Below are 13,487 nucleotides of genomic sequence, written 5' to 3'. Positions count from 1 at the left end.
TGTCCTGATAAATAAATCAGAGTTTTTAAAATATCCAGACACTGAGAGGCAGGGAATAAATATGGATTAATGAGTCAAATTGAACTTGCTCATTTCTTTAAAAGTAGCTGAAAAGGACAGTGGGTGCAGGGACAGCAATCTCCAAATGAGGTTTTGCAGTGCCTTGGCATTTTGAAAGCTGTACTACTGCAGGGACAGGCACCTACCTGGCTGGTTTGCACTGTGCCGCATCCCCAGAGTCTTCACCAAACACAAGCCTGACCTGCCCAGACTCCCAGGAAGCAGCTTCAGGTAACCCGGGCTCACCTGGGGTCGCAGTAGGCAACAACGCTGCAGCAGCAAATGGGCAGCCTGGGGTGTATGCAGAAGCAAAGTTTGCAAAATCTAGTGCTGTAACAGGAGCCAAGAGCCAGGATGCAGATGGGCAGCAGAGGGATAATCCTCCTTTATTTTGGGGGGTTCATTTGGGCAAAGCACCAAAGGAGTATCTAGGAAAGATGCCACAGGCAAGGACCTGCGGGTGCCGGGCCACAGCTGGGCGAATCCGCATCCTGTGACATCTTGCCCTGTCAAGTGCAATTACTGTAATCTTCCACAGCCTCTCAAAATACGGATCCCGGCTTAGAAACCGGGCATCCACAGCATGAAAGCTGCCTTTGTGCCCGGGCAGAGCCTGGGTGCGAGCCAGCCGTTAGGTGCATGAAGAAAATGAGTTCTCCACGTGCTGGAAGAAGGGAGGAAAAGCAAGCTTTCCCACCCGACCCCGCCACAGACGGGCTGGATTTCACGCACGTCTCCCCACAGCAGCCGCCGAGGGGCTGGGAGCAGCACGGCCGCCTGTCCCCCCTGGAGTAACGGGGCCGTGACCGCAGAGAGCCGGCCGGTCCCGCAGCCCGGAGAGTGGAGCACAGCCAACACATCCGACCATGGGGGCGTCTCACGGGAAAAAGGTACCGGGGCGGTTTTCCTCAGGGCTGTGGTGGCGGGATGTGATGGAGAGGGCTCCATCTGCTCACGTGGTGCTCGTCTCGCCCCGCGCGTGCTACGGCGGCTGATGGCAGCGAGGGATTAGAGGGAAGGGACCTGCTGCTCCTGGGAGTGGGTGCCACTCATCAGGGCCGGATTAAGTAATTCCATCTAATGGGCTCAGCATCGGGGCCTGCCGGGGCTTTCAGGACAGCAAGGAGGGGAACAGAGCATTGCAAGCATTGCATTAGGACGAAGTTTGGCTTTCTGGGGAGAAATGTCAGGTTTGTTCTGAATGCATCTGGCAGCCTCTGGGATGTCTCCTGCAGATGCAGTGCAGAGCAAGCCCTGAGTATTTCTTGGCCTGAGAATTGGTGCCAGCTCCCTCCCAGGACAGGGAGGAGCTGGGCCAGGTCCCACAGCACCAACATGTATCTCCTCCAAATCCCCTGGGGAGAGCGGTCAAACAGCTCCAAATGGAAACAGTTTTGTGGAGTCAGTGCCCTGCAAGGGTGGCTAGAAATCGTTGTGCTGAGGATGTTGTTGCATGTCATTTTGCTTCCATGGCTGATTACATCAGTGCCTAGAGATGCATCATCACTGCTCAGTTGCGATGCCCTGATCTAGAATTAGGCTTCCACAGCTCATCTCCCGGCTCTACGAGAAACACACTTTTGCACCACACTAGGCCAGTAACTTCTACTGGAATGGGGACAGCAGTGACCCTTTGCCCCACCAGGGACCCTTCATGCTCAGCTGAGCATGACTGAGGCCTTCAGATGTATGGGCACCTCCAAACCAAGTGCCTTTCAGAATTTTGCAAACCTGCTGGACTTTCTTCCAAAACCAGAGCTAGACAATCTTGCAGGGCAAACGTGAAAAAGCAACCCACTGGCCAGTGTGACCAACACCCAGAAGGAAAATCAGAGTTGAAGTGGGATTAGTAAACATTTATCTATTTTTCTGGACTTCTCACAAGTGCCAGCTACAGGAGGTACTGCTCCCAGCCAGCCCGGTGCTGCTCCAACACCCATCCCAGGTACCAGTGCCACGCTGGCTCCAGCACACACGGGAGCTGCAGTTGTTCCTGTGGCTCAGGGCTACAACACACCCAGGAGGAGCCATGCTCTGCCCACAGCTAATCCCCAGGCCCCTGCTCACGTGGCCGTGACCTTCAGGCCCCGGCGCATTTGTAGAGGCATTACTGGAAGCAGGGAAATAAGCTGGTTAGGTCAGGCTTGGCTCAGCGCCACCCAGTTAAGCCCTGCTGCATACAAAGCAGCCCATGCCAGCCTCCTGACCACCAGACCAGACTGCTTTTGGACAGCTTTCCCCACTGTTCCCTCTCTCTGAAACACCACGATCCCACCACAGCCCAGCACTGAATGGCCTGGCTTTGAAATCCTGCCGGGAGTTCAGGCTCTCCAGCTTCCTGGCTGCTCCTAAAAGCTGAGATAGTTTTACTTTCATGGGTACCAAAAGGTCAGAGATGTCACTCCCATTTCAGCCTCCCAAATGTTGCCTGGGTTGACAAAAGCCTGTGCCACTGCCCAGCTGGCACCAAGCAGGGATGTCTGACTGGCAGCTCCTGGGTCAGTGCTTTACCCTTAGGCTGATGCTGATGGGAGATGAAAACAAGACAGCTCTTTCTGCTGCGTTTCCAGGGGGGGCATGAACAGCAGGATCCTGCTCTCCTGAAGAGCAGGATGAGTCCAGGTGACAGGCAGGAAAGCTCCCCTTCCCCCAGCCCTTGCAGAACCAGCACAGCTCAGGGCACAGGGACCTGCCAGTCCTGAACCCATCTATCAGCAAAAGCCCAGAGAGCACCCACAGGGAGCACAGAGCAGGGCTCAGCACCACTCGCCAGCACTGCCTGCATTAGCAGTCTCAGCTGCACCTCTTTTAAGCTTAGTCCAGAACAGCACTCCAAGGGGATTACAGTAGTGGACTGTGGAGTGCAAGGCAATCCCCAGCTCCACAACAAAAGGGACCGGAAGGGCTGCCAGCGTGGCTCCAAGGACATTTTTACTTTAAAAGGCTGCATCTCGTCCCAAAAAACCTGCTCTTGTATCACCAGTGTTCTGTGGGCCCAAGCCAACAGCAGGGCTCCAGCAAGATACAGACCCTTGCTGGGGTACCCTTCTCTTGAAGGGAAGGCAAGGACTTTGCCACAGGCTGGTTCATGGGTGCTGCAGAGTTGGTGCTGATTCTCTGATGAGCTGGTGATGATTCCCTGCTGATTCTTCTGCTCTGCAAGGGTTCGGCCCCACTGGTATGGCTGGCATCCCTCTAACCTCAGCAAACACCCTTCAAATAATCTGCAAGCACAGCCTCACCAGCAACAGATCCCCAGGATGCCAGGGCAGATGCTCCAGACCCTCTGGCAGTGGAAGAGGTTGTTCCCAGGAACCTGCACCTCTCCACTTCTTTTCTCCATGTTTTCCAAGGCAGAGTTTGCATGGTAGCTGTTTCCCTAGGGAAAGTTCTCTGTTCCCAAATTCCCAAGAGTGTCAGTTTACACTAATGTCAGATGAGCCTGGATTAGCCTTGCTGCTGAGCGGGGAGCTTTGCTCTGTGGCTGGTTTAGAACAACAAGAGGCAGCACGCCAGTGCCAGGGAGAGAGGCTCTGCTTGTTCAGGCAAACCACAGTACCTGGCTTCCCATGCTGAAAACAGGGCTTTGAGAACATCCTTTAAAACTCCTCCATCTGAGTGGGAGGGGACAAGCATTTCTGGGAGCTGCTGGTGGGATTTCCTCACAAGCACAACTTGCCCCACTAGTGAGGGATCCCCACAGTCCAGCCACAGAAATGTTTTAGCCTGTGCCACAGAAAGACAAAGAGGTCTAAAACGACCAGCCCCTTGTGACATCCCAAAGAAGATCCATGGTCCAGCAGCCCCTCTCATGTGGGAGGAAATATTACTCCAAGGCGGTGATCTGGGACACCTCTGCTCCATCATGCTCCACAGAGCAGCAGGCACAGTGGGATTTTCCTGGCTCTCTCTGACAAGTATTTCAGAAAGCTGGTAGCCAGTGTCCCTGCCAGCTCATTGAAAGCATCCCTGTGCCTGGGCAGCACAAGAGCCCTCTGAGGAACCCTGCCTGCTCTGACACTGCAGCCCCACCTGTCCCCCCCTCATCAGCCAAGGCTCCAGGGCTGCTCCACTGTCAGCAAGAGGGGCTGCAGGTGCCAAGGCCCCTGAGCAGAACAAGTCCCACTGACACTCACAGAATGCCAACAGCTGTTTGGTGGCACTGGCCCCGGGAGCGAATCCAAAAACCACATGGCAACCAGCAACCACAATGTTTCAGTGTCCTTGAGCACTGTGCTTCTTGGGGAGAAGGGTTTGCATGTGCTGCCTGCAACAAGCCTTGCTTGGAGAGGCAGGGGTGAGAGCCACAGAGGCACACCAGTAAAGTCCCAAAGTGCCTCAAGAGTGGAGACATTAGTGATAAAAAGACCATTTCTGGGAAAAAATAACACACACCCAGAAAATAACAGCTCTGCATCACAAGACAGCAAGCATTTCTAAGTCCTCTCATCTGTCTGACATAGCACAGCCCAGACTAGGAGAGCTGGGCCAGAGTTAGTCCCAAAACTTCCACAGAAACCCTCTAAGGTGACTTTATCCTGCCTCTTGCCCTCCTCTTCTTCAAGCCTTTAGAGTCCCACAGGTGGTGACACATGGAGACTCTAAGTAGAGACACTGCTCTGGGCTTTTGTAGCTTTTAAAGTGAATAACATGCTGTAGCATCCCAGTCCTCAGAAGCCAAACTCAGCACAATGGGACTGCTCTAGCCCCTAGAATGAGATCACAGCTTTCTTTTTTACTTCTCCATCCCAAGCACCTAGACAGAACCAGTAAACCAGCTCCAACACCTAACATAACCCACTCTCTGCCTCCAAACAGGCTGACATTTTGGTCCTGAGAGAGCTCAAATGGGCTCAGTGAAACAGGGAACTGACTTGGACACAGCTAGCCCAGATTGAAACTCTGCCTTCATGCATGACAAGTGGTACAAGGGTTTGATCCATGGGTGAGGGTGCTGGGCAGGACACAGAGGAGTGTGCTGCCAGCCCCTCCTCCAGAGCAGAGGTTATCCAGCGCTGACCAATGCTGCCTGCAGCACCGGGGTTGCAAGGGAGTCACGGAGAGGGCTCAGACTGAAGGGAGGTGCACGATGTGCTTGTGGGAAGACCAAGAACAACAATACATGGGAAATGCTGCACCTGCTGGCTCTGGGATAGCTCAGCAGTCCTGAAATAAAAATGGATTAAAGTAATTAAAGGCTTCGCTGGTTCACTCTGCTCCTTGGGGTGCTTAAGTGGCATCTGCTGCCTCCTCCTGTACCCTGCATTAACAGGCATCCTTCACGTCTTCCTTCGCTGCCTTACCCATTTGCAGCCCACGGTGGTATTTGCAGCCTGGCAGGTGACATCTCATCCCAGATAAGAGCCACACCTCCTCCCTTTCGGCCCCTTCCTTTGGTGTCTCCTCCACACAGGACCCAGCTGGCACACGCTGCCCGCGGGGATCAGACCACCCCGCTCTGCTTTGACAGTCTGCTACCAGTCTGGGGCTGATGGAGCATTTCTGCCCTTGCCTTTCACAAACTCCACCTTTTCCAAGATAAGGACCAATTCAAGTGACCCTGAGCAGGTAAAGAGCCCAACAAGGCAGTGTCATAAGATCAAATTTCTGATGGCAGCCCTATCGTTGGCCCCTAACATATGGTCCCTAGTTGTGAAATGGAGCGATGATGCCACTGCAGCCTGGAAGCTCTAGAACAGCATGACACTGTGCCAGAAATAAACACTGTCCATATTAATCGTGTGGCATAAGCCTCACTTTTCGCAAAACAACATTCTTCAAGGCACTTTAGAGCGTCTTAATGGTCTCTCTGCAGCATGACAACAATTCACTCCAAAGCTGTTGGAGCCTTTTTGTGCCAGTGACTGATGTTTCTCCTGTGCAATCAGCAGCATCCCCAGAAATAGTAGAGTAGTCTTTCATATCAGCAGTGTACCTCCAGTACAGGGCAAGAATAAGCTCCTCAGACAGGTAAAAAATGGTTTATCCATTATAGCAACAATTTAACTGCTGCTGACAACACTGAGGTGGGCGATACAGGTATTTCCAACAGTGAACAGGGCTACAATTTGACTTTGCCCTGGTATCCAGAGGTGGTGTGTGCTCTGCACTTTGCAAGGGACCAGACTAAAAAGCACTGAACTGTAAGCAAGGATTTCCTTAGGGACCAAGGGGGAACAGCAGGTCCATCGGTGTGTGCACTGCCCTGCTTTGTGCCAAGAGCCTCTTCATGCCCTTCTCAGTGGGATGTCAGGCTTCACAGTCAGCTTGAATGCTGACAAATGAGCCTTGTGCACCGCCTGCCGTGGAGCTGAGCCCTGACACTGATTGCTCTCATTAATCTGCAGGAAATTTTCTGCTGAAGTCTGGTGCATCACATTCTACCTCCCCAGCCATGTGCCGGGAGCAGCCAGGGAGCGGCGTTTGCTCAGCCGTGGTGGGAAGTTCCACGGGGCTCCCGGCCCCAGGGCTGGCAGCTCCAGCAAGCTTCCATCCCCATGCCACTGCCTCCCTGCTTTGGCGTTTTTGTCCTTTTTTTCTTGACAGTCAGTGAAATGGGACTTGATTTGCCAGCTTTCACACCACAGGAGGGCTGTGCTTGCCTTCTGGGGCCACAGGGATTTGGGAGGGGGAATGGCATTGCTGATAAAGACAGGCAGGGGTCAGCACACCACTCATCTGTGTCAAATTGTGTTTTCTTTACGAATAAAATAACACCAAGCACTATTTGAAGCATTTACAATTTTCTACTCGACTAGGCAGCAAAGTGGCCACCTGGCTGGTGCTCCCAGAGACTGGCACAGGAGCTGAGGAGTGTCAGCCTGACCCTACAGCCAGACCAAGAGCCTGATCCCCTTCTGTAAGCCTACATTTACAAATTCCTGTGGTCAAAAAAATCCTCGAGGCTGCTGGCTGCTCTTGTGAGAGTAACCACATGCATCTGCCCTCAGCTCACTTCCACCCAAGAAAGGCTGCAGACTTGTAGAGGTCAAAAGACCAGTAATGAAATGTTACACCAATAACTTGATATTTCTTAGAGTCCTTTGCAATATGATAGTGAAATCAGCTATGGTTGTGGCCAGGGACCAGGAGTAATACAAGCTCAGCTTCGTTTGAAAACACAGCTCCCTCTAGGCAGGTGTGCATGCAGGGCTGGACACAGTGGTCCGAGCGGCCGGAGCACAGGACAGGGAGCAATGGGGCTGGGCTGAGGCATACGCTGGATGCTGTGGTGGTTCTGAGACCCCTTCCCATGACAAGGGCAGTGCAGTGGCAGCAGATTTCATTGCTGCTGGCCCAGGAATGCTGGGATGTGCCTGGACACCGACTCCTGGGTGCCTGCCAGTCCTGATTGCAAAACCTGCCAATGTAACAGTGTCCCATAATGAGCTGGGAGCACAGGAATGCGCACAGTCAAGCTCCCCGTCGAGGAGTAACCCTCCCAAACCCAGCATTGCTCTGCTTCTGCAAGAGAAAGGAACATGAAGTTTCTCGCAACAATCCTGAGAGTAGCTTCATCATCACCACCACCAGGAAGGCAGAGCCCAGTCTGCCAGCTCTGCAAGGAGCAGGGTGTTATACTGCCTTTCCTAGCCCTCAAGAAATTTTGGAAATTCATCCAAACTGCAGCACTTCCTTTGGCCAATGCCTTCAGGGCATTAGCAGCAGTATGAGACGTTGGGTTGTGCTGGTTTTCTCTGTGTTTCTTGTTACCAAGATCACGGTGTCATTCCAGCAAACATGTGCCCCAGCTTGCTGAATCAAATAAGCCTCAACACCTCACATGGCAGGACTTTGCAGCAAAACAATCGAGCTGACAGATTTTTGAGCATTGACATCACAGATGGGAAAAAGTCTTACTAATCCTCCAAAGTTCCTTCCAGTGGATGATTTCATTGATGTCTCTGGATCGGTCCCAGCTGCTGCAAATGAGCACAGATAGACCAAAATTCAGCAATAACACAGGAGATTTGGGCAACAGCTCAGATGGTATCTCTGCATCCAGGGGCATAAAGAGAGGTTTTCATACAGAGCACTGAGAAAAGCAAAAGGTATTTGGGGCTAATCAAAAGTAATGGTAGAATACAGTTTCGCTAACCTCTAAATCACGTGTTTTGTGCCTTCATCACACACAGAAATGCTGGCTTCAATCTGCCAGCCATCAATGAGCCAAATGCTGGCTTCAATCTGTCAGCCATCAGTGACCCTTGTTCCAGGTCATGAGAATTCCTTTCGGAGCCTCTGGGTTCAGCACTAAGACTATTTTAATTAATGGATGTGTTCATTCATTAAACACCGATGTCAGCAGCTGCTACAGCACCTTAGGGACAAAGTACCTTTCTCTGAGTCCACCTACTTCTAAATGGGTTGAGCAACTTCTACCCTTGCTAGTGGTGTCTCCCTCCCAAACCAGATCTGTGGGAGAGTTACATAAGCCTGAGTGGCATTTTGCCCACTATTATACCTCTTTATCACCCTGATTGCAGCAATTTCTTACCTAATTCATTAGCTCAGACTTTGGCTACAGTGCAACACAGATGCTCTGATGCTGCACCTTAATGGCACCTGTATTGGTGCCTGAACCTGCCTGAAGCCATTCTCATCACCCTTCCCATGGCTAGCAATCCAACCATGCTGATGGCTCTTTTGCCTGCTTTCATCAGAGCACAAACATAGTCCAAAATTACTGTCAGTTGTGCTACAAGTAAACATTACAGCACCCACACGTGGGACAAATAACACCGATTAATGGTTTATACAAAGTGGCTGGCTTTAAGCTTTAAGCAGGAGCATTGCACTCCCCAGTGGGGAGCCAGGGACAAGGATAGTGGTTAGAGCTGGCGGTTCAAGGCAGCCCATGCCTGTGATACTGCCTCCAGACATTTCCTGCAGAAGCTCTTTGCTGTGCATCCGTGTCAAGGCCAGGCACAGTCCTACAGGCACATAGTGATGCCCAGGATCTTTGGGAGTAACACAGAATAGTACACACAAGGCATGGAACTACTTACTGTTTACACTTTGTGTTGTTTTGTGGGATTTAACCCACTTAATCACCAGGCTAATTCCAGCTGAAGCAGTGGGTGTCCTCACTGACATGGTCAAAGCAGGATGGGGATCCCAGGCAAGAGGAGCTTGCCCGCAGGTTGGAAGTGGCACCTGCTCCCATCAGCAATGTCTCCAGGACTGTTTCTGCTCAGCTGCAGAGGGGCACAGTGTTACTATCTGATACTAGATTTTATTACTACTTCTCTTCTTACTCCTGGCAAGATGCAGTCACACTGCACACAGAAGTGATTTTCACATGGAAATAGAAGGTTTTGGGAAATAGGCATTTGCTGCCCATTTACTGCAACACAAACTCCCCATCCAAGCCCTCGCTGTGACAAATTAAGCCCTCTGACTCCTATAGTTCCTGCCCCCTGCCCATCTGGCTGGTGACAGAGTGTTATAACCTGCTTTGTCCCATAGGGAGCAAGCGAAAGTCTCCATCACCTGGGCAATCATTAACTGCCCCTGTGAGCCAGGGAGGTGCGAGGAGAAGCCGTCCTGCTCTGCAAATACACTAATGGCTCAAGTGGAGATTAGCAGGATTGTGTTACCAACCTGCACCAAGAGGTGACATGGTACCAGGGACCCAGCATGGTCTGACCAGCCTACACATCCCCTGCCTTTGGCTTTGCCACTGCCAAGGTCACCACCACAGTGCAACCAGCATGACTTCTGAGGCTGTACTGGGATTGCATGGAGTTTGTGCTGGGAGCTAGTGCCGCGGGGTGAGAGGGAAGGCTGCGCTGCACAGCCAGTCCCTACCACCACAAGCACCACCTCAGCCCACATCAAGCATTAACCCAGCAGAGCAAATGTTTAACCAGCCTCCAGGACCTCCCTGCAGCAGGAGGTGAAACGCTGTCTGCCTTCAAGTCCAGCCCCAGGTGACTTCATCAGAGCAAAGTTTTGCCTGTGGACTAGGAGCCAGACATGACTGGCAGTGATGCTGCAGTCCCAGCCCCATGCTGAGAGTGGAGATTAATAAAGATCCAGGAAGGCAGACCAGGCAGAGCTGTCTGCTCTGTCACTCACAGCTGTACCTGGGCTCCTCGGTGGGCAGACAGCGTTATCCCATTGTCACTGCATTCGCATCGGTGGGTGGCATTGCACATCCAGGGAGAGCCAGTTTTGGTGTTGGGAACTCACTTGACACGTCTGCGGCTTTTTAATACACAGGAGACATGTTGACACAAGAAAGCTCCTGGTGCCACAGCACAGAGATGACAGCCAGCAGCCAACATCGCTAGCACAGTAACTCAGCAGCTAAAAGTCCATCTAATTGAACAGCCCTGGTAACAAGAACCCAGCTGTGGGCTTCTCCAGAACAACTTTCCTGTTCCTAGTACTCATTAATAACCATACAGCCACCCATAAGTGACACTCCAGGTGCACATTCAGTACAGCATTATTTTCTCTTTATGTGCACATTGAATGAGAAAACCATGTCATTCCCCCATCACAGCAGAGCCCAAGTCCCAAGGGATGAGCCCTCAAGTACCAGAGCTGTTCCAGAGCTATCCCAGAGCCATGACAGAACTGCCTGGGTCTTCTGCCAGCTCCTGACTCAGGGACAGCCTGGGCTCGCTCCTCTGGGGTGATACCCCCAAAGAAGACCCCTCCTGCAAACTCCTGCAGCATTCACAGCAACACGGGGCCATACCACGTACATGAGATGCAATGGGTGATGCTGGAATGAGCTCCCCATGTCACCTTCTCCTAGGACATGAAGCCACTTCCGAAGACACAGGGGGGCAGCTGGTGAATGACGCAACTCCTTGTCTGCAGGAGCCACTCCAAATAAACCTCACCCAGCAATCAACCACCCTCACAAAGTAACCTTCAGGGAACTACAGGGGCAAAACAAAGGCTTTTTGTTAATCTCAAAGACACAGGAGCACGGGGGGTAGATTGCTTACTAATTTAGATATCAAAGAGAACTGTTCTGCAAGGAGCTCCCAGAAAAAGAGCTTTGCTGTGAAAAGTCTCTTGGTTCAGGACAGCACCCCACAAACCCACTTCATCCTTCTCTCTGCAGGAGAGCAGCCCAGATGTGCAGCTTGTCAAGCACCAGGGTGCATCAGAAATATATCCAGAAAATTTAGCTGGCCTTTTTCTGATTTGTTTTACTCAGTCAAAAGCAGGTGTTGATGGATCACAGCCCTTTTCTGTTCCCACATCCATCAGCCATAACCACACTTACCTGGGAGCTCAAAACAGGTTTAGATCGATGCTCTTTTCCCCCTTTGACACTTCTCCAGTGAACTCACAGACCTGAAACTTGTTCAAAGATGACCCAAGAGGAGTAGCACAGATGTGCATCCATTTCCTTTTCCAATCAAAGTGAGCCAAATGGTATTTTTGGAGTGTGCAATGAGCAGCCAGGCCATGGGACAATGCATGATGTGAGGGGAGTCTGCTGGGCCACAAAAAGCCTGTGGGGCACGCATGGGCTGTGAGGTCACAGCTTTAGCAGAAAAACTGCACAACCTCCCTACTTGAAGGCCTCTCCTTTGCCACAGCCTTGGTTTAGGTGCAAAAGCTGTGTGGGGTCTTCCAAACCCTGCCTGTGAGTAATCCATGGCTGGACAGGTTGGGCTGACCACGCTCGCAAGTACACGGATACACACCATACACATTGGAATGAGAACCAGGCTGCCTCTCCTCTCCTCTCCTCTCCTCTCCTCTCCTCTCCTCTCCTCTCCTCTCCTCTCCTCTCCTCTCCTCTCCTCTCCTCTCCTCTCCCCGCCCGTCCTCTCCTCTCCTCTCCTCTCCTCTCCTCTCCTCTCCTCTCCTCTCCTATCTGAGGCCCCATGTCAATTAAACTGAACAGCTCCTGGTGAGGAGGTTAAAAATAATAATTTTTTTTTTTTAGTTTCTTGTAGCAAAGGACCAGCAACTTCTCCTGTGTTTCAACTCCTGTAATAGAGCAATACCTGTACAGTCTTTTCCCATTTGTCTCTTCTCTTTTCTTCTAGAAAGAATATTCCCTTCAGTCCAAGGGTCTGAGTAGAAGCAAGAAGCCAGGGAGTGGCAGTTCAGGTGAGTGCCAGCAGCCCATGCTGACCCTCAAAGAGGTTTGGAGGCGAACTGGGAGGGACTGGGGCTTCTCACACCTGGTGCTGCTGAGCCCTTGGCTGGGAAACATGGCTGGGATGGGGGAAAATCTTGGGATGTAGAGAGGTGCAAACTGTGGAAAGGTGAAAATAAGTGAAAGAGTGCCCCTGTGCCCATGAGAACCTGGCTTCTTTCTACAGTCCTTCACAGGGCCAGGAGGGTAAGGCCAGGACATGGTCTGGACCGTGCACCCTTGGGTGCTGCAGAGTGTGATGGTCACTGGGCACACCAGTGGTGCCCCCCAGTTTTCCCTAGCCCCTTCCTCTGGGTGGAAACAGTTTTGCTTCATCCCTGACCCTCCTGGGACTGGGACACTGAGCATCTGCAGGCTGGTACTGGGCAACCTGGGCAGAACTGGACCATAGAACCCACTGAAGAGCCTAAAGGAGTTGCTGGAGTGGTTTAACCCCTTCTTCTCCCCCACCTTTGCAGCCTTTGGTTTCCCAGGCTGTGACAATTCAGGGACAGCCAACATGGTACCTTCCAGCCAGAGTGATGATGGGGACAAGAAGCCCAGCACAGGCAGGGGCTGCAGCTCAGCAGTAGAAGACCTGGGGCAACGATGCTGTGGCATCACACAAGCTCTGATGCCACCAGGACACCCACGGCCCCGTGTAGGGGCTGCTTCTCCCTCTCGCAGCCCTTACCCCTGGGGTGCAGCAGCTGCTCCCCCTGGGCCGTGCAGCAGTTGGTGGATGACAGGGTGTTGCAACATGCCAGGGAATAATCACGATAGCTCGAGCGGTTGCCCTGGTGCCGGCTTGGCTGTTGCAGTGGTTGCTAAAGAGAGTGGGCGTGCGGCTTCCTCTGGGGCGATCTGATTTCTCCAGGAGCGTGGTTAAGGCACGGTGAGGAGAAATCGTCCTCCGTGGAGCAGGGACACAACCTCTCCACCAGCAGCAGTGGCTGTGTCGAGCAGGCAGCTCGGGTGCCTGGGCATGCACAGAGCTGTTTGCTCTGGGGAGAAAAAGCGATTAGCTTGTTCATCTATCCTGGGAAAACATCATCTGGCAAGAGAGAGCAAAGGGAAGTTTTCGGTGCAGCAGAAGGACATTTGGGACCAGCACTGAAGAGCGAGCAAGGCCACCGGCTGCTGCCAGCTGAGCTCCAGCCCTCAGTGAGGTCCTTGTGGGGTGGCAGGAGCAGCAAGGAGGGAGCCCCGGTGCAGCAGCCACCTCCACGTGACCTCCCGTCCCTGCTGCCACTGCACCGACCTGGCAGGAGCTCCGGGGGACCGGCCAAAAATCAACTCAGCGCGGGGACAG

General features: G+C 52.5%; 1 protein-coding gene across 1 annotated transcript in view; it reads left to right on the top strand.

The window, feature by feature from the left end:
• The first annotated feature begins 722 nt into the window (after nt 1-722).
• The window catches only part of FAM107A (family with sequence similarity 107 member A), a 27,991-nt gene continuing 15,226 nt past the window's right edge, over nt 723-13,487 (top strand). The window contains exons 1-2 of the mRNA XM_017732589.1: nt 723-950; nt 12,084-12,147. Of these exons, the coding sequence (XP_017588078.1) occupies nt 927-950; nt 12,084-12,147 (88 nt within the window). The 5' untranslated portion in view covers nt 723-926. The remainder of the gene's footprint in view (nt 951-12,083; nt 12,148-13,487) is intronic.

Source organism: Corvus brachyrhynchos, unplaced genomic scaffold, assembly GCF_000691975.1.
Source record: "Corvus brachyrhynchos isolate BGI_N302 unplaced genomic scaffold, ASM69197v1 scaffold4, whole genome shotgun sequence".
NCBI classification, from domain to species: Eukaryota; Metazoa; Chordata; class Aves; order Passeriformes; family Corvidae; genus Corvus; species Corvus brachyrhynchos.
This window is presented reverse-complemented; position numbering and strand designations above follow the sequence as displayed.